This window comes from Aythya ferina (assembly GCF_964211825.1).
Source record: "Aythya ferina genome assembly, chromosome: 16".
Taxonomy (NCBI): domain Eukaryota; kingdom Metazoa; phylum Chordata; class Aves; order Anseriformes; family Anatidae; genus Aythya; species Aythya ferina.
In genome coordinates, this window is record NC_140315.1 from 7883922 (window position 1) to 7905590 (window position 21669).

Consider the following 21669-nt stretch of genomic DNA (forward strand, 5'->3'; position numbering starts at 1 on the left):
TAACATCATAAGGAGAAATAAAAAAAAAAAAAAAAAAGCACCCTGAACCTTTCTTCTCTTTCTACCATTATGATCCATTTATGTTCCAAAATGTTGAAACCAGAAGGTTTTTTTAATAGAAAGCTCTTTATTTAAAAGACAGCTGTTTGGATTGTAATAAAAAATAATCAAATTTCAATCCCCTATTCATAAACCTACAAGCCTCCTTGTGTTCAAAAGTCTGTGTGCTGACTTTCTGCTTGATAGAAAGCTAGAACTGTGCTTGCAAATTCTTGGTTTGTTTTTCTTCTCTCTCACTCCCCCTCCCCGGGTAACACTGCATAATAGAGAGAAACTCTACAGAAAGCAATGGGAAGAGACCTCCTACTGAGGGGTGCTACTTAAGATACAGATCATTGGCATTTACCGGCCATATAAAAACAATATTTTCCCAAACCCTCTGAGTCCTGCTCCACAGTTTATACAGCATAAAGCTGCAAAAGCCAAAAGTTTGTTGCAGCACATCCAGAACACCCTTTTGTTTTTTCATATGTATTTGACTTGTTTTAATAAGCTGGTGGCTTAATCTTTAATTCCAAATGAAGTATTTTGAACCATGCCTTAGAAGCTGCGCATATTTATTGTGAGAGCTTGACTTTAGTACTCACACGGTAGAAGAAGGTTTCTCTCCTGGCTAATACATTTAATACTTTAAATAATCTGCTTTATTATATCCCTCACACTGCAAATTTTGTGGTAATTCCAAAGGCCATAGATGAAGTTGGAACAAAGTACTTACACTATATTGTCTCCCTTTCTGTCCATTACCCAAATAAAACAAAATAAATCTTCAGAACATAGCAAAGAATGAAACAAGTGCCAAGCAAATTTTACGAACTGATTTTATTTAACATAAGAGATAAAAACTTTTATTTAAAAAAAAAATAATTGTTAACCACTGACTTTATTCTGATTAGCTTCTGAAAATACAAACTGGAAACAATGTAAATGCTAAATACACCTAGGTGTGTGTGGAAGAAAGCACTTCTAGATGCATTTATAAAAGCAGTAATTTATTATTACAAAAATATTTTAATAGTAGAGCAATATTGGGAAATGAAGCAGTTGTGTTATTAGCTAGTTTCTTAAACATGTGTGAGAAAACATCTAATGTTTAGGAGCTAGTTTCCCCACAGAAAGAAAAAGGAATTACAGAATTCCCAAGATCAAAATAAAACTAATTCAAGTAAGTTGCTTTATGAGAGTCCTGAGTCAAAGGAAACATCTGGTCCTGAGCCTTCTTAGTGGGACATATGGTACATGCTGCAGAGATGTCATCCACGAGAGTCCAGGAGTAGGGCTGGAAAAGTAGAACTAGATTTGCTGCCTGAAAAGGGCATCTCGTGTGTACAAGAGTTATAAAAATGCATATTGGTTCAAATGGTCCTCTCTTTCCTCTACCTAAAACTAGCTGAGGTTGGGAGGATAATTGAGGGTTATCGATACAAGGCAGATCTCCTCCGGTTGCTTTTTTTTTTTTTTTTTTTTAATGGAAAAAAGTTTGGAGCAGCTAACATTGTTTTCAGAATAGTGATTCACAAAGCCCTTTACGTGCATAACAATAGGAAATAATGGCATTGTAACTTTGCCCAATTTTATTTTCTGGCATGAATTTATTTCATTAAGTGACACAAAATTTTCCATTCCTGAGCTCTGCAGGTAGTGCTGCCTATACTGGCAGTCACCAGCTCAATCCTTGTGATTTTTAAGAGAAATACATAAAATATGGCTGAACAAGTCCACCTGTACTGCCAAGAACTTTTTTTAGTGCAGTGGCGCAGGAGTTGCTGTGCCTGTGTGCAGAGGGCTCGGTTCGTGCCCTCCTTTGCCCAGAAGAATATTCAAAAGCACTTTTTGTTGTTTCATGAATAACCGTATTAAAAGGGGAGGAAGAGATGTTATCTGTCAGACCCTTTCAGTGTCAGAGTACCTAACTTTGTATAGCCCATACAGAGGACTGCCAGGGATGCTTTTTGGGATCCTCTCGGAGTGCGGCTTTTCTTTTCAAGCCCCTGCGTAATGGACTCTTAATCCCCCGTATGCTTCCTGCCCTAGCAGAGATGTCTTTAGCCCGGCATTCGTTTTGTTTACTTTTTTTCAGCTAAAACTCTCAGAAGGCAAAACCCAGAATCTGCAAAAGACCTATGAGATATTTGTGAAATGGGCCATGACTGCTTATAATTTGTAGGAATAATTACAGCATGTAAGGAAGTCTGCATTTATTAGCAGCAGTGATGAAGCATGTTGTTAAGCCCGCAGTGTGTCACCAAAGCAGCAGGCTGCCGGGAGCCCAGAAAGGCTTTCATTGTTAATTTGGAGCAGAAACACTGAAGCATATCCTGAGAAGGATGCTAATGAAGGGACTGCCAGTAGTAAAATCCTAGTGACCTTTGTGCTTTGTGCTAATTTCTGCTCCCCTCCCTTTCCCCTTCTCCTTTCCCCCTGAGCTGCTATCTGGCCAGTTAGCCCCTGAATTTGGAGGTACAGTAGGAGTGTTGTCCGTGCCGGGGTGAGCTCCCACGTGCCTCCCCCACTTCCACTCAAATCACAGCAGATTAAAGAGGCTTTTGTTGAAATATAACAGACAGACACTTAGAGGCAGGGTTCAAATTAACTGATTATAAATCACTAGTTAGTCTGAGAAGTCAAATCTAGAGCTGGCTAATGATTTGAAATTACTAGCCAATTGTGAAATTAATCCCCTGTTTTAAAGCAACTGGGAAATGCTTGAGAGCTGCAAGGAAATAAATATGTAGGTGTTTTCTGGGGGACTCGTGCTCTGCGGGTTTGTTCAGGCTGTGTCTGCACAGAGGCCAAGGAGAGGAGGTCGAGCTGAGCCAGACATGAGAGCAGTGGCTCAGGAGGAAATGAGCCTGGTTTTTAAGATGTGCCCCTTTTAATTGTGGCTTCCAGGTCTTGCTTCAGAGAGTTAAGCTTTAAATTTTCATCCACTTGGGGAAGAGAGGTCATGAGCTCATGGTTCCCTATTGTAGCTTTCCTGGGTTTGCACTATTGTCTGCCTGGCGCATGCTGGAAGTGTTTTCAAATTCCTGGGTTTGATGGCTTGTGTCAGAGTTGTCACTAGAGGGTGACAGGCAGCACCCCGAGTCCTGTCCTGCTGCTGCGAGGCGTGGCTGTGATGTACTGGTGTCTTTCCTCTGCAGGGACTGTGAAGGTGAAGAGCTCTAATATACAAGTAGGCGATCTCATCATTGTTGAAAAGGTTAGCCTCTACGTGTCTATCTTTTTTGTAAAGTATGTTTCTTGCAAGACCTTTGAAAATGAGATATATTGAAGTCATATTTGTTTTATGGTAGGCTCAGAATATTGAGTGTTGAACGTTCGTTATGATATTTAATCACTTTTCAAGGTCTCTCCCTTTTTCCCCCTGGCCCTGGAAACAGCATCGTTGTCCTTAAAAATGAGAGCAAATCTGTGCATAAGCTGTGTTTTCCAATTGCACTATAGCAAGATGAAGACTCTCTGGCCCTTACCTTTGACTGTTGGACAGGGGTTAAATGCCTGATACAAATGCAACATCAAGATGTTGTTTGGTGTAACCAACACAAGTACGGGGAGAGGGATCCATTTGCAGGCACTGGAGTGTACAAGTATATTCTCCCTTTTGTACAAGTTTGTGTTTTTTTCCTCAATTTATTTTCTTTACACGCACGCTCCGTGCAAATATCCGTGTTCTCTAAAACTGATGAAGGATGAACATATTCAGTCCAAAAAAAAAAAAAGAGCTGGTACCTGTAGATTTCAGATACTTGCTTTCTTCTGGCATAGGGCTTCTCGGAAGGAAGCCGGCATTAGTTTAAAATTTCTTCTTCTAGAATTACTCACTAGCTCTTTTGTAAACCTAGACATTGGCCAGTCTGGTCAGTGGGAGCTGGCACCAGTTATTATTCTGCAGGGAAGCAAATTTAGGATTCAAAGCAAAATGAATACCAACCTTCAGTCTGACAAAGAAATACTTTCTCCTCCGTAGCCCCTTTGCTTGTCACTGGGGCTGTGGAAGAAGGCTGCACATGCGTGCAGGGTCTATGCACAATAATGGCCTTTCTTCTTGTAACAGAACCAGCGGGTCCCTGCTGACATGATCTTCCTGAGGACGTCGGAGAAGAATGGTAAACATCTGGAACCAATTGTCAAAATAGCCATTAACCTTTCACTGGTTGTTTAGAGAAAATTATCTTTTGGAAATGTGAAAGAAATAGATAATAGTAAAATTTTGGAGCGACCGGGAATTCAAAGGCTTTGATGGACCGCCAGTTTTCAGGATGTTACACTCTGGTCTTGTTTGCTAATCCAAGAATGTAGTTATTTGAACCCAGAGTAAATGAATGGGATTGCAAAATGCTGTGCATTATAGATGTAAATCATTTTACTTGCTGTTCAGGTTTGTTTTGTCAAGTGTGGGATAAGGAAATGCTTGATTGGAAGGTTTACAAAACATAATGACTAATAAGAATATTTAAAATGTCTTAAAGATACAGTGCAGAATCTCACTGCATTTTGGACTAGTGGAAGGAAACGGATGTGAGATGCAAGAATATAATTCCTTGATTCTTACCTTATTAATAAGTACTACTTTAAATCAGATACCAAAGAAATAAGTGTGCTAGAAACAAAACCATTTCATGAGCTATAGGTGTACATAAGAAAGCTCTAGAAAGAGCACCAACTGTTGTTGAAATTCCCCAGGGTCTTGCTTCCTCCGCACTGACCAACTGGATGGTGAGACAGACTGGAAACTGCGGCTGCCAGTTACCTGTACTCAGAGATTGCCAACTGCTTCTGTAAGCTGCTTTATTAAAAATACTCTAGTTGTTAAATATGCATGTCTGATTTTCCTGCAAAGTGTTCAGGTGCTTCAGTTAATGGGCTGCTTCGAGAAGCGGGTTAATTTAGCATTCCTTTGCACAGGGCTCAGTGCATGTTCCAGGTTAGCTCTGGCAGTAAAGAGTGTCTGGTACTGAAACTAAGGGTAAACCAGCTCTTCCTGAGCTGCAGGCAAGATGTCAGGTAAGGTGAAGCAGGGTGTCTGGGTGCCACGCAGCTGTCACTGCAAAGCTGCATGGACAGAAGGGCGCTGGGGCTGGCAGCTAGGGAGTGGCTTTGCAGCAGCAGGTGACTCATGGCAGGGTGCTCCTGTTTTCTTTTTCCTTTCCAGACACCATTGCAGTAACTTACTACAGGGTAGGTCTTACTGCGGCATACGTATCCTTGTTCTTCTTAAAGTCCCCCTTTCATTCACTGGAGTGCAGTATACTGAGACACAAGTCATCCGATTTAATGAAATGGATTCAGAAATAAAGCTTTAATTACTCTCCATCAAAAAAGGCGGAATTGTCACTATGGATGCTCCACTGCATGATTTGAAATGAGTGTACAACCTCCATTAAACATTCTGTTCCCTAACTAAACTACTCTCTAGCTAAAGTGGTTTACTCTGACTACTCTGTAGTTAAAGAAGTTTGTGTTGAAAAAAAAAAGGGGGGGGGGGGGATCTGTGTACCTGTTTTATTGATGTTCTGTCTGTAAAAAGTACAAGAAGTTTATTTTATACTAAGGCTTTGAAGAGAAACATTCTCTCCATGGAGTGAATAGTTCATGAGTGTAGGAGTCAGCAGTGAATGTTCTTTTCAGAACTGGCATATCTCCTTGTCACCATAGAACTGTTCCCAGTGACACTAGCATCTCAAACTAAATACCTAGTGGTAGGATGTTCCTTGGTTGCCTTGGAAAAGTAATCCAAATCTTTTTTTGATAAATAGTAGTAAGTGTTTTAGGCTAGCTTCATTATTCAGGCTGAAATTGCTTGTATGGGGCACCAACAACTAAGTAGTTCCCAGGAGCCTTTGTTATCATTGCAATAAATACTCTCGGATAAGTACTTTTCAGTAAAGCTGGTATAACAGTTGTATTTTCTCTCAGTTGAACTCAAGTAAGGAGTATAATTTAATTATTATCTTAACTTGATTAAGTAACTCTTGCTCAAAGTATTTTTTTAGAAACATTGGTACATTATTAAAATGTGGTTATCTAACTGCCTGCTAAAACATGTCTGTTTTTAGGACCTACTGCAAATCCGATCCTATGTATATGCAGAAGAGCCCAATATTGATATACATAATTTTGTGGGGACCTTCACAAGGGTAAGTCCTACTTAGATATGCTTGAAATAATGTATGTAGTGTTTTCTGTGCAAACCTGCTGAATCACAGGATGCCAGACTTTTTTTGGAGAAGTGGTGAAGTCTTGTCATTCCTTGTACCCTTTCTGTGTTTTTGTTTTTGCACCCTCCATAAAATACATGTAATAAATCTGACATAAAAATATGCTTATTGAAGCTTTGACTTGGAAACAACATAATAGACTGTTTAAGATTAGGGTTCTTACTCTTAAAGTATTAGGTCTGAACATTTGGACTAAGATTGGTAGTTACACATGCATGGTGTTCAGAATGAAATCTGGACCACCACAATCACTGCAGGGTTAAAATTGTTTACTGGTGAAAAAGCAGAGGTTCTTAGATAGATCAGTCTTAATTGTGAGTCAATTGTTTTTTTCTTTTGCCTTCAGTTGTTGCATGCAACCTGTGTGAACTTAGTTATATCTGCCCTCAGAGGGCAGTGGCTCAAACTCTCTGTGAAATATCAGAGAATATCTATCTTTTGACTTGAAGATGTGGTGCCTATTTGAGGCAAAAGGTTGTGGTGTTTTTGTTTTTTTCCCTCTCTCCTCCCCTCCCCTCTCACTGGGATTATGAAAACATTAAGAAATACATCTAGTACCCTTGGGGAATTTTCAGAGGACAAATGTTTTTGTAACAAATGGGAGACAGTTACAGCTTTTAGAAGTTGTTTGCTAGTATTTCAGTTCAAAATTGTAAGTTTTTTAACTTTGAGGCATGGTTTAATCTGATTAATGGCGGTAGTATGGATTAGAAGTTTGAGTGGCTTAGTGAGGTTGTATATATGTTGTATAAACCCTGGGCATATATTAATTTACTTTCTTATGCAAAAGTACAGTCCCATAGAATTAGTCTTTTGGTGCCTAAGAGGAATCAGATTTTCTTGAAACTGTTCTCTGGCATGCATCAGACAAGTTTCCAGGCATCACTGAGCAGTCCAAATTGGATCTCAGTGAGATCTCACAGCAGAAGGCAAAATGCTATTAATCTGCATGGACCAAGTGAGGAATACATTTCCCTGTAGTCCCTGGTGAGCTCCTGACAAATCCCTTTCTCATTTCTGATTCCCAGGGTCCTTCAGCAGGAACATGTTTCTTAATAGATTTTTTTTTCCACCCCTTCCTTTCTCCACTAAAATCAAGTTGGTTTTTAACCTAGACATAGGTTTAACTGTTTTTGAAAATCCTCCATCTTATCTAGGAGCTCTCTATCAATTCCCCCAGCATCCCTCTCCAAACACCCCTGTGTAACTCTGTCATCCAATAGTCTTTTCAATTACTGACATTTTTTTATTTTTGTTGTAGGAGGACAGTGACCCTTCCGTGAATGAAAGTTTAAGCATAGAAAACACTCTATGGGCCAGCACAGTGATTGCATCAGGTAAGATGGAGGCATGTGTCTTTTTTTTTTTTTTTTTTTTTTTTTAAGGGAATATGTTAACAATTTTTAAAGGTCTTTTTGTAATGGAATAATCTCTGTCAGTTGGAGAAATTAGCAGTCAGAGTGAGGTTTCCCACTTGTCCTAACACCTCTGGGGAGCAAGACTGACGTCTAATTGCCTCTTGGACATTCCTAGATGAGAAAGAATTGGAGTGGCCTTTGGGCACTTCTTTAGCATCTAGGACCAGAATAGCACTTAATTGCTCTCTGCATTGACATCCTAATCTGTAACAGAAATGGTGTCAAATAGATTCTGGTAACAGAAGCTAAGATGAAAGATTTCCAGGTAACTGCTTCCATTGAGTTTGTCTTACGTATTTTTAAAAAGAAAAAAATAAAATCTTTGACACATTTTTGTATATGTATACAATACGCTCACAAGGCCTGAGATTAATCAATGCTCTCTTGCAGAGGCCTGTCAAAGTAAAAGACTTGCTCTTCTCCTGCCTAGCATGCCTGCAAGATTTACAGGACAGTAGCTGGAGAAGAGTGGAATTCTGTAATGCAGTGCTGGATTTGAAGCTGTTGAATGGAGGGACTTAAGAGTGCTGTACCAAGGTGTATATGGAATTAATAACAATGAGAAGGAACTTCAAAAGGCTTCATGAAGCATCGAAAAGATTTTGATTTGCTCTTTTTTAAAACCAGAATATAATAAATAGATTTTATACCTGTATGTTTCTATCTACCCCTACCTAGACTCCTAGTTGAAACACATCTCAGTATTGTCACAGGATGTGACCAAAGGGTCATAAAAATCTAGTTGGCCAAGTGTTATTTAGTCAAGTAAATTATATTTAGGGATGAGTAATTGTTATGCAGTAGGTAACCTGCCTTCCTCCCTTCTGAGTGTAAAACCACTCAGATGCATTGGGACTGGAAGTTTCACATACCGAACAGGCTGCTTAACTCATGAGCCTCAGTCCATCCTGCTTTGGAACAAATACATTTGAAAGGAAAGACACTTTCCTTGTAATTCTGACTTGAATGGCAATTTTTCCTGCAGCCCCCTTTCCCACATGGACTTTCTTACCTCTTCCTTGGAAGCTTTTGTGCTGATGCCACAGCTGAGCATAGCGCATGTGTGTGCTGCCACGAGCAGTGCGGCTGATGGGAGGGAGATGCTGTCCTGCCCTGAGCCAAGCTCCCAGCCAGCCTGCTGAGGGTGAAATCTAACCCTCCTTTCTGAGTATGAACAAAGTTATTTGTAGATAGATATCTTTTGGAGTTCAGCTAGTAAGAATAATGTTTGCAGATGTTCTTGTAATTTCAGCTGGTTTGTACAATGAAGTCTGTTTTGGATAGCCATAAAATGATTAGAAACACTATTTATACACATACCAGCATGTCTTCAAGCTGTTTTCTAGCCCTGGTAGGTTTCTCCCCTTATTTCAGCTGACTTGATCAATTTAAATTCAGTTGTGTTTTTCCTGTGGCAATAATAAATAGCGTGGTGGAGGTCATTTCTGTAAGGAAAACCTATTGGTTTGGAGAAAGTGTGGATATCATTTTTCTTCTTCTGTAAGCAAAAGCTGTCAAGTCATAGTGATGCCATCTCACTGGGGCAGCCTTTGCTTGTAAGATAAAGCAGAGCTATGTGACTTTCTCCATCTGCTGCTGTAGTAGGAGCGGGTCTGACTCTGACTGTTTGCAGTTGATTTGGAGTAGCTGTGCCATCTGCTGATTTGAATTGTGATGATCTTACCACCTCCTGCCATCTGGTTCCAGTGACTTCTTGTTGTGCTGGTTTTTTTTTTTTGTTGTTGTTGTTGTTGTTTTTTTTTTCCAAAGGAATGTTTCCCAGCATTTTTAGAAACCACCTCTTTTGAATTATTCTTATTTGATAATAATTCACTTGCAGCTTGCTAAAACTTCTGTTGCTAATGGGAGCAGGGGAATAGTGGAGTATAAAATGGCAATGTATTAACAACAGAACAACAGTGCTTCTTTTTTTTTGTTTCCCCACTGTTGTTTTTATCCATTTTTATAGACTCCTAAAATTTTCTGCTAGAAACTTTGACTTTGGCAATAGCACAATAGCAGCTTTTAAACTCTTGACTGTAGCTAGCTTTTTCTCGATGGCTTTTTGCAAAGGCTTTAAGAGAAACCTGTAGAAAAACAGTGGTTTATGGTACTAAACTGTATTGTATTTCTGCAGGAAGAAAAGAGAGCTCTTTAGAAACTGTGGGACATAGCATTAAAATACATAGATGGGCTCCCAGCAGCTCCATCTGTTGCAGTAAGGTGGGAGTTGGTATGATTTGCCTTTCTGCTATTAAACAAATACTTAATTTAAACTAAAACGTAGATTTTTAAAAGCTTTTACAGATAGAATTACCTTAAAGATAAAATTACCAAAAGATTGTGGAAGACTGCACCAATAAAGAACAACTACAGTCCAGAGCACTAATTTAGATGCGCTTACAATGGAGGACCACTATCTGAAGTAAGGCAAACTTAGCACCTGAGTGAGGTTCAAAATAGTGGGAGAAAACACAAGAAATCCTCCTTCCTCAGCAGCTTTTATTGATATTGAGGAACAACAGCTTACATCAGAAGGGGTTACTGAGGAGCCAAGAAAGCAAAACTCTTGATTTCTCTTTCCATGCTCTTTAGTTGCTGCAGTCTGTCCAACCCAGCTGGAACAAGCCCAACCATAAGGGCAGTGTGGTTGAAGACTTGCTGACTTCTAGTAGGATGTCTTCAGTTCAGCATCTGTTTTCATGGATTTTATATTTCAAGTACTGGCCTTTCTAGTCTGATTGTTATTGCGTTAGAAATTAACCTGCTAAAAGTCCATTTCAACTGCCAAGCCTCTGTATTTAACAAGCATTTTGCAGATAAAACAAGTGGAGATTGTTTTTCTTAGGCTAATGCATGTTTTGTTCAGGTACTGTTGTGGGAGTTGTCCTCTACACTGGAAGGGAATTGCGAAGTGTGATGAATACTTCAAACCCAAGAAGTAAGGTAGGGTAAGGATAATAACTAATTATTATCTTACAATAAAAGGGGGCAGAAATTTATAATTAAAAAAAATATATATATAAATCCAAAGGCTATGTGTACAGACTGTAGGAACAACATCCTACAAATGATTTATATCTTCCAACCTATGATTTAGATAGTTACCATTATCAGAGACATATTTTATTTTTTTGATCCTAACTACAAGTATCTGCTCACTTTTTGACAATGGTAACACTTCTATTTTCTATGGTTATAATAAAATAGACCCAGACAGAATGGGAAGGCTGATTTTGCTGCATTTTTTACATTATAGCAAAGTTAAGACAAGGTGTGGGGATATTTATATAGTCTGCAGCTTTTGACAGCATGAGTCTTTCACACCTCTTCATGCACTCCTCAGCTTCCAAAGGATGGAGCTCTTATTTAGTAAGCTGGAACAGTATCGTTTATAAATTTAAATATGTTTGTAGTGTTTTATGTGAAAAAAGTTAATGACTGTTGAGAGACAGCTCGTTGGATATAGCAGCTCATTCTCTTTGTGAATACTAAATTGAACTAACACCTTCGCTAGTGTGATTGAAATGTCTCAATTTCATTCTTTAGATCGGTCTCTTTGATTTGGAAGTGAACTGTCTTACGAAGATCCTGTTTGGGGCTCTTGTCGTGGTCTCGCTTGTCATGGTGGCCCTTCAGCATTTTGCTGGCCGTTGGTATCTTCAGATCATAAGATTTCTCCTCCTGTTCTCAAACATTATTCCTATTAGGTGAGTCAATTGCTAGTTCTTCCAGCAAGATACAGCTTCCTCTGCATCCTCCTCCACACTTCTGATGTGAACAGTCATGTAAAGTCATGTGTGTTCCTCATTTGACAACTAAATAAATTTAGAAATAGAAATCGAATTACTGTTAAAAGTTGTTTTGTTGTTTCTGCTGAATTTGTTTAGTGTTTTAGCCTGTTTGCTGTCTGTGCTCTCTAATTTAGGCGGCAGATTAGTCATTTAAGGCACCTGTTTCTGTGTTCAGGCTGCCTGGTTACTCTGATAAGAGCAAAAATAGAGGAGAGAGATTTATATAGCATGTAGCATAATAGGATCCAACTGCCTTTAAAAAGGGGCTGAAATTTTAATATTTAATTGTGCTATATTAATAAGCAGATTGTTATTTCCAGTGTAGGTCAGGGATTTGTTTCACTTCCATTTTTAACCTGCTGTCTGCTTATCAATCACACTGTCCTTATGCGTCTGAGTCCATCATCCTCTCAAATTGTCTGTCCTCAATGTAATTTTGTCATATATCCTTTTGAATCACAGTACCACTGCAGCAGTGCGCAGTTCTCCCCATCTGCCACCCAACCACTCATTTTGAATATACTTCTCCCTAAATTCCCTCTTTGGCTGCTCAAGCTCAGTATGGAAGGCCTGGCCTTCTATTGCATTGTCACAATTCACAGTGATTTTTTCCAAAGTTTTAATGCAGATACACTTCCTTTTTCTTTTTCCCATTCCTCCTGCATAGTTTGCGTGTGAATCTGGACATGGGGAAAATTGTCTATAGCTGGGTGATCCGCAGAGATTCCAAAATCCCTGGGACTGTGGTTCGATCCAGCACTATACCTGAGCAGCTGGGGAGGATATCCTATTTGCTCACAGACAAAACAGGTATCTATGTAGAAAATACAGTTTTGAGTTGTGGTTGAGTTGTTCTTTTTTGTTATGTTTTTGACTAGCCACCGATCATAATGTAGGATTTCTTTGGGTTGGGAGAAATACGCACTTTCTGCCACTTTGACAATATGATTTCATCAGTTTAAAATATTTTTTGAATTTTTGTTGTTGTTCTGAACATGTCATAAATAAGAGAGGACACGAGTACTATGCTACTTGAAAAAATGGTTCAAGTGTGATATTAAACCAAAAGTAGAGGTTAGACTTAAAATCAAAATCAACTTTTAGAGTTAATTTTTAAAGCTGGATGAAGATAAGTTACACATTTGGGCAGAAACATACGATCAGTCTGCCTGCTGCTATCCTCACTTTTTACAGTTAAGTTGATTACAAAGGACTAATCTGTAAAAAAAAAAAAAAAAAAAAGCTTTGTCTGACATAAACTCCTGGTTCTGTTGAAGGTGTTCCCAGAAATTTTCTTTGGTTCCAGCAGGACCAGAGCTACAGCTGCCACTCTTTCTGGCATCAAGTTTTGGGTGAATGATCTCATTATTTCTTACTGGGACAGTGATGTGCACCACAACTTCCCAGGAGATTGTGCCCTGAGATTTTTAATACCTTCACCTTTGGTCTCAGTCTGTGCTGAGAGCCTTGTGAAGTGACTGACTCAGCTTCTGGACCATTTCCTCTTGGAGTTGGGATACAGCAAGGACAAGAACGTGCCCTGGGGATAGACACGTTGGTTCATGTTCCATGTTGGTGCTGCTTCTGTTACAGGAACGCTTACGCAGAATGAGATGGTCTTCAAGAGACTTCATCTGGGCACGGTGGCTTATGGCCTGGACTCCATGGATGAAGTGCAGAGCCACATATTCAGTATATACACCCAGGTAAAATTAAATTGGATTTTTTAACTCTTTGTTAAAGTTTTCCAGATTGCTGGGCTAACGGTGAATTAACATGTCAGGGACCTGCCTATTAAATGTTATTTTTTTGGAGAAGTCTGAAGACCATTGGGTGCTTAATCCAAACATATTAGCCTGATTGCATGCTACATTTTTTGGTTATTTCACATCCACCAGTTTTCTAAGTCCAATTGCCACAGCACTTGCATGGGCCTGTAAGTGTAAGCACACATAGGTGCCTGTGTCTTGTTACTGAGGTCTGATCATAAGATAGCATACTTTTATTTAGACATTTACCACTTACAGCAGCCACACCATTTGCTTCACGGGAAAATTGATAGGGTGATGGATAGTGGATTAAGTTGCTGTTTGAAAGGCTGTGTAAAGGAAGAGGAGCCATCAGTATTCAATAAGCAGTAACAGAGAACAGTGGGCCATTGCTGCTGCTCTAGGCCAGGTGGTTAAAAAAGAAAATGGTGAAAGTGGGATTCTTTCAACAGTGCACCAGTGGCTTCTAGAAGTCTCATATGGCACATAACTGATGTGTGCTTTGAGAAATAGCTATAGCTAAAGAAGACAGGAAAGTCAAGATATAAAGCATAGAACAGGAAAATCCTGGTTTGGAAATCTTTCCCGTGCATTCCTCTTTCAGTGTAACTGGATGAGTGAGCATCCAAGAAGTCTTCATCTTTGGATGAAATTCTAAGAATAAATTCTTAGAATTAATTTCAGAATAAAGAATTTATTCTGAAATAATTAAATTTATTCTTAGAATTTATTTCAGAATTATTTTAAGAATAACTTATTAGAATTTATTTCAGTTTTACCTGATAACCAGATAGTGCCATGAGATCTGTCTGGATCAGCAAGCTGTATTTCCTTAGCATGTTACAGTGGACACTTATCAGCTGAAATTTCATATAGATGCATGCTGTTCTTTCTTATAGATGAACTTTTACTTAAAAAGATTGTAATACCGTTGGCTGGGGAGGGATCAGCTGTCAACAGCTGGTGTTCCAGCCACCCCTCTGAGCAGTACTTATTTAAGATTTAAGAATTGTCGTTAATAATGTAATCATGGAAGCATTATTTTTCATTTTCTGCTAATAGCTGGTTTTGCAACTGCAGTTATTTCTAACTTTTTTGTGACTTAATGACAATTGAATTTTCTTTTGTAAAATGTGATTCAACAGATGCAATCTGTGGAGGTTAGTGATGGGTTGCTAGTCCTGCATTGTGTCTCAAGCATTTTCATTTCTCAATAGTTGTGGTATTGCTTCGTTCCTACAGAAACCACAGAAGTGGTTTTCAAGGTACCTGTGAACTGGATTTTTCATGTCACATTGTTCTTGTTTCGTTCTAGAGATTTTAGACTCAAGTGCATTTTCTGTAACCCAACAAACTGAAACATGAAGCCAACATTCTTGCCTGGAAAAGGGCACTACCATAAATAGGATTTTTATTTTTTGATTTTGTTCAAGGTGGTAAAGATATACAGCATTTTTCCTTGACCTCAGTAATCTGTCTGGTGGCCTAACTTTTTTTCTGGGCAGACTGTCAGGCTACTGTATCCTTTTAACCATGCATATTATGATTGCTAAATACTTGGTATTTTGAGCAATTATCTTTTTCACTGACATGTGTCTCAGGTAGCTTTTAACTCCTGTAGCCATCTCTCTCTTTCCCTCCTCTGCTTTCACAGCCCTTAATAGCATCTGCTTCTTCTCTTGTTGTTGAGACCCTTAAATGACTGAACTGTACATTTTTTGCTAAATACAAAACAAACAACAACAACAACAACAAAAACGTAATAAAAAAACAAAAACAGACTTCAGATTTATTTGCCATCATTTTGTATTCAATCTCCAGAGAAAACTTGACTACTGGTTAATTATTTGCCAAACTATTCAATATTTGTTAAGAATGTTGTGATGACTGTGAGTAGTCCAGTATGTGAATAGTTGTACATCAATCTAAATGTACTTGAGCTGAGGGTTTGCTATTGTTTGGTTTGTTTAAAGCCTGTTGCAACAGTGCTGATGAGCTGCAACAGTAAATTTGAAAATCTTGTGTGTCCTAATCACTAGAATGTGGAAAGTAGCATGTGGAATTACACTGGTAAAGGACGTGTCTCATAAAACGTTTATCATTACAAAGTCAGATTTCTTATAATGAGAAGCATTTGCAGGCAATGATTCATTTTGAACTGTAGTTCTTATTCTGTGCTCTTATTTTTACCACGTTGTGCCCTTTGACCTGGAAGCGAAACTTTTGTCCTCTTGACACTAAAGGTTAACAGACCAGGAAACTAGATCACTGTGTGTCCCCTCTTCAACCAGGATAATTTAGTAATTGTGCAATTATCTGAAGAGTCCCATTCTGATACTAAAAATAGTATTAAAAATTAAATGAATGTAATTAAGATTTTCTAGGTCCATACAAGTCATCTGTTTTCTGTTTTCAGCAATTATATGCTCTCGCGCATGAAACCTAGCTGAGGCAAAACTTTCAGAGCCATTGGTCTTTTGTGGAGCAAAGAGTGGTTTCATCAAGTCTTCTGACTTTGATCTTGCATCCATTGGTGTTTGATACATCTGCAACTATGGCCCATTTACTCCACATACCATTCTAAAAATTTAGGTGAATTTTTTGTGGGCACCTTCCTCCACCACTAATTGTGATACATAAATTGAATTAGTGTATTCCTGGTCAGAGTTAGAGTACAGTGAGCACATCTCATTCCAAGGGACAGAAGAGTCTGCAAAACTACTATAGTACATATATACTCTTCACTGAAGTAAAGTTTCAGTTTGAATCTTTTTCTCTCCAATAAGACTTTATTCTTTATTCTTTTTTTTTTTTTTTTTTTTTTTTAAAGCAATCTCAGGACCCACCTGCTGTGAAAGGCCTTACCTTAGCCACCAAGGTGCGTAAAACCATGAGCAGCCGAGTGCACGAGGCCGTGAAGGCAATTGCGCTGTGCCACAACGTGACGCCGGTGTATGAGTCCAATGGGGTGACAGACCAGGCTGAAGCCGAAAGACACTACGAGGACTCCTGCAGGGTGTACCAGGCCTCTAGTCCTGATGAGGTCAGTTTGCGGAGTTTGGTTCATGTTTCTGCACTCGTGATTTGTCCAGGATGTATTTTGTAGGTCAGTATTTTAAGTTCCTCTGACAACGCTTAGCAAATTATTGGCAATGGTGTCTTGGGAACTTGTGGAAGGTGGTTGGACCACTCTCATCAGCCAGCTTGTCCCTCATTGGCAGTGTGTTCAAACTTCCAGACAGAGTTCAAAGTTGGAAGTCTTGCTGGGTCTCATGTCTTACCCGGGAGGCATCCCTTGCCGTGCAGATGGGACAGACCTGGAGCCTGAGTTAGCTCTGCAGGATAACCAAAGTGAAGCAGAGTTGGTCTTGGAGCAAATCTGTGCTGTGCCATTTCTCCATCAGCACCTAGTCCAGCCTGGGCTATGTGTAGTGGTACAGCAGAGGGGAAATTTGCAGAGGATTGATGGAGACTCTTACTGGGCACTCTACAGAGCAGACTGAGTACATAATGGATGATACAGTGCTCTCTGCCATACTCTGCAATATTTGAAAAAATAGTATGATTATTGTGATGCATCTTCTTGAGTGCAACTATGCTAAAACAATTTATCTATTAACTTGTACATTTGGTTTATGCCATTGAAAGACAGAAGTTTTAAACTTTTCATAATATCCTACTGAGGTCCTATTGGCCATTGGACTACATTTGGAGGATTCTTCCATGTATTGCCTCAAATAAAACAAAATTCCCTCTGGAAATAAACTTCTCACCCTTGACATCAGAAGAGAAAGTAGCTTTCCTTATAGTTAAAGATGAGAAATTGTTTGCATAAAAATCAATGTATAGGTAAAAATCTTCAAATGGACAGGTTTCTGAGATTGTAGTGCATGTATTACTGAAAGACTGGCATACAGAGTTAGGCTCCACATTTTGTGCCATTCAGAATATTCTTTGTGGTGTTCTTCTACCCAAGCATGCAATTCATTAATTTCATAGAATGTGGTCTTCTCTGTATTACGCAAAACCACTATCTTTGCTTTTTTTTCCCCCCACTCCGTTGGTATGCCTACAGTGACAACAAATGCTTACCCCTCCCTGCTTTGAGCTGGTGAGCAGATCCCACACCATGACCCAAGTCTTGTGTTTTGCTTACCTGCTTTTCTCCTCTAATGTGTTGCTTTCCCCCATGAAGGCAGCTTTACAGAAAGCAACTGCCTTTGGATTGAAATGAGATCTGAATGATTTCCAGATGGTAATTTTTGTGATCTGTATTTAAGTTTTTTCTTTCCTTTTTTCCCCTAAAGCATTTACTGGCTATTTTTGTGCAATCCTCTGTTTATTTACATGTGTGCTGTGGTATATAGTGAAGTCAGTGATTTTTCTTTTCCTTTTTTTGCTTTATATTATTCTGTCTTTAAAATATTTATGGAGCAATTTGTCTCAAATACCTAAGGGATTATTGTTTGTTTGTTTATTTTACTGTAGCATGATAACTAATCCTACCAACATTATTGTTTAAGTTCTTTTTTCTTTCTTGTGGTGTTTTAAGTAGAGAATTACAGTGGGTTCAGAAATCAGATATGCTTTGCTGCATTGAGGAAATCTCGTCTGTAAGTCTTAAATATACAAATATTGTTTAGACGTGCTCTGTGTATGTCATACTAGATGCTACAATATGCAGGATCAGCACAAGTCAAGTCCTTGAGAAGAGAGTGATGCTGTTAAATAACATTCCCTGTAGGGGAATGGCTTTGGACTCCTGTTAAAGCCAGCCTTTGAAATTCTATATCAATAAAATATTACCATGGCAGGGAAGGTCAGTTTATGAAATGAGTACAAAAACTTGTATTCTCTTTACTTTAACAGCAAGGGTAATTTCTACCAGTTGGCATAGGATTCATTTCCTGTAACAGAAAGCAGGATTTCCTAAATTTGTTTCCTGTGCACACTGCTATTTAGAAGACTTGAAGTATCTTTATTCAGGTATCAGTTACAGCCTTGGGGCTCTGCAAGCGTGTCAGTTGTAGCCATACAGTAACTAACAGGGGAAATGAAATAGATATAATCTGATCAGAGATAAGAGTGCCTGGGATTCCTGGGCAAACAGTCTTTAACCCTGACAGCCCACCACAGCTGCCAGGACATGAAAGGGTGCTCCAATCAATGGGTTTCTGCCTGTTGTCTGTGTGCCTAGGCAACCCTAAATGGGACGTTTGTAGAGCAACTCATAGCACAGAAGGATCAATTTGTCCCTTTGGAATGAAATTTATTAGTCGATATCCACTTCGGTGGTGGCTTGGGTAATTTAATTGTCAGAAAGAGCAAAGTTGAGGGGATGGTACGGCGGGCTCCCGTAGCTGCTCTGCTCTGTAATGCGCGGATCTTTGTCTGACTTGGCCAGGACAGAGCTACGAACTCCCAGAGAGCTCTCAGGAACCTTGCTGACTTCTCCTCATCAGTCAGCATGGGCTCATGAAAAGATGTATGAGTGGTTTCCATGCTGGTTAAAGCTGTCAACGTATCTTTGCATCTTCCATGTTTCGCATCTTTTTGCTGTGACCAGGAGCCTTCCAGTTAGCGATTTATGGGGTGCGGAGTAAAGTTTTTCTGGCCCATGCCACTCTGGAAGCACGTTGCCTGGCCAGATGCCCCGGCCCTGCAGGAGAACTGGTGGCCTGTTGTCCTTGGTGTCATCCTGCAGTGTTCAGGGCTGAGCACGTTGTGCTTTGTGGTGAACGGGGACGGTAATTTCAGTGCTTGCAGTGGCTCTGATGGGAACACTTCAAAATGATATCACTTTTCCTCTCTGGTAATTCGCGAAGCACTGCAGAGGCTGGGAGGTGGCAAGTTAAAAGGGGTCAGCCCCACTTCCCCGTGCTGAATGGGCTTCACCTGGAGGGCCATTGAGGGCTGAAAGAAGTAGTGCTCCTGGGCTCAGCAGCAAGGGAGGGGGGGGATTTCCTTCATTACTCTTCCCCTTCTGCCGACATGCCTTTTTGTGGTCTCAGGGCCATCCGAAATGAGTGGTGGCACACAATGAAATGCAGTTAGTTTGCAGTATGATGTGTGCAGCATAGCAGGTATCCTCTGCTGCTCTTCAGTTGCTACTGTGCGCTGGGCTTTTCTTCCAGGAGGTTTGAATGCTTCCTGACATAGAATTGAAGTGAGATGCTGGCAGGGAAGGAGGAATCTGTGGAAGAAAGTAGCAATGGAGATGCTTTAACAGCCTGAGGTGGGAGCAGAGCTTTATGTCTTCAGACATTTGCAGCTCACCAACACGGGCAGATGAGCATCTAGTGCTATGTACACCAAGCAGGTCCTTGTGTTAACATCTCACTGTGAAAAATTCTCAATCATTATTAACCAGAGTATTAGAAACCTGAGCTCAATCTCTGCTCTGGGAGGTAGTTAGGAGGATTATCCAACTGCATCCTTTAATGCACTAAGGATGTCTTGAAGAAACTTTTGAAAAAGAATCTTGAAAGGTCCTTTGATTTGTTGTAACCTTTGTGAATAAGCCTGCAAAAACTTGCTAGTATTAAAACAAATATTGATTTAAAGGCCTTTAAAGACAAAGCCAACTCAGCTAATTTTTTTTTTTTTTTCATCTGATGATTTAAGACTACCTTAAGAAAGAAAAGGATTTATTTTAGGTTGTTTTTTAAACCTAATTGTGGATGAAAGGGAGCCGAGATATAAAAGATTGTCTGATTAGACCAATTGTATCAACTTTCCTAGTAAAACCTTGAGTCGACGCAAGTATTTATAGATTTCATTTCTATCTGTATTCTAGTGTATGTGATTTCCCAAAATAAATCTCACTTTTATGTAAGGTATTTGTGGGAATAGGCAGTAAAAGCAGAACCTGAAATGCCCAAGAAGTAATTAATCTTCAAGTCAGCAGCAACCATGTGCCGCACATTCTCACATTCTTGAGAACGTCACTGTAAAATACTTCTAGTATTTTGTATTTGTTTGGGGAAAGTATCCCTTGATCCTTCCTGGAGGCACGTGATATATGGGCTTATGTCAGCTGCTGCTCCCATCCGTTACTGCCAGGACAGCTTGTAGAGTGAAATGCCTGTATCTCAGCAGGATCATTCCTAGGTGGCTATGTCAGCTGAGGTGGGGAGACGGGGGCAGCGCTGGGGGAGCAAAATGAAGTCTTTGGTCTTCTGTTGTGACTTGGTTGTAATTTAGTGAATGCTTATAAGGAAAGCAATGTTGCAGGTCCTCAAATACGGAAAGCGGCAGTCAAAATGATAGTTGTATAAGCTCAACTGAGTACTTCTGTGTGTTGAAAAATCAGGTTTTTTTTAATTATTATTATTAATTTGTTTGTTTTAATGTGTGGGGCAGAGGAGCTCTGCTAAAAAGTGCCTGCGAGCCAGCCTTCAGCTGTTTTGCTGCTCAGTACAGAGATTGCAAATTGCTGATGAACTGTAACTACCAAACCGAGTACAACAGGGAGCTTGTTTTCCTTTGTTTTTCCATGTGAATTTTTAATGATCTCTGCGTTAGCATTTCAGGCTTTGATACTGTAAATCCAGGGTGAAAGCATCACTTTGAATTCTTGATTTCATAAACAGCAAGTTTTGAAACAGCACATTCAACAAGTTAGGTGTTTGTAAATAGATTTTACTAATGGGCCCCTACAGAGGTTTGGGCGCCCTGGAGCTGGGCAGAGGGTACCGGTGCCTCCATTTGCTGTATGTTTTCCTTCTGGACACTGCAGCCAGAGGCAGGGAGCCAGCGGCCACCTCCTGCTAAGGGCCTAGGAAAGCTTTGCAGCTGATTCAGGAGCTGGCCTGCCCAAACCACAGAATTACTCTTAGTGAATGCTCAGTGTCAGGAAAAGCCCGTTATATCCAGCTGTACCAGAGCACCTGTGTAAAAAATGTATCATTAACATTAGGTGGAGATTTCAGCAGCCTGATGATCCACAGCCCACCAGTTTTTCTGGAAAGCTTGGGCTCCACTTAAATGCCAGACCCACAACCATGGTTAGGGTGCTAGGCCTGGGCTGGCATTTCCCTTTGTGCCTCCGTGAACAGTTTTAATTCATGATACAGCATAAGTTTCAGAGCAGATTACAACCTGCTGTGCCTTTCCTCTCAGGTGGCCCTGGTACAGTGGACCGAGAGCGTGGGCTTAACGCTGGTGGGCAGAGACCAGTCCTCCATGCAGCTGAGGACACCAGGCGGCCACATCCTGAACTTCACCATCCTCCAGATCTTCCCCTTCACTTATGAGAGCAAGCGCATGGGGATAATCGTCCGGGTGAGTGGCTTCAGTTACACGCTTCTGTCTGTGATTCTCCTGCGAATATAATGTGGAAGGTACAAAACATTTGCTCTCAGGAGTGGTGTACTTCCTCAGGCTATAAACTGGTTCTGTGTTTTGA

At 40.0% G+C, this 21669-nt stretch overlaps 1 protein-coding gene across 1 annotated transcript in view; it reads left to right on the forward strand.

Moving 5' to 3' along the window:
* Window positions 1-21669, forward strand: part of ATP9A (ATPase phospholipid transporting 9A (putative)) — a 61207-nt gene that overhangs the window by 16388 nt on the left and 23150 nt on the right. Inside the window, exons 5-15 of the mRNA XM_084537948.1 lie at window positions 3204-3262; window positions 4118-4169; window positions 4747-4841; window positions 6120-6200; window positions 7543-7618; window positions 10569-10645; window positions 11249-11409; window positions 12161-12303; window positions 13087-13199; window positions 16093-16305; window positions 21384-21545. Of these exons, the coding sequence (XP_084394074.1) occupies window positions 3204-3262; window positions 4118-4169; window positions 4747-4841; window positions 6120-6200; window positions 7543-7618; window positions 10569-10645; window positions 11249-11409; window positions 12161-12303; window positions 13087-13199; window positions 16093-16305; window positions 21384-21545 (1232 nt within the window). The remainder of the gene's footprint in view (window positions 1-3203; window positions 3263-4117; window positions 4170-4746; window positions 4842-6119; window positions 6201-7542; window positions 7619-10568; window positions 10646-11248; window positions 11410-12160; window positions 12304-13086; window positions 13200-16092; window positions 16306-21383; window positions 21546-21669) is intronic.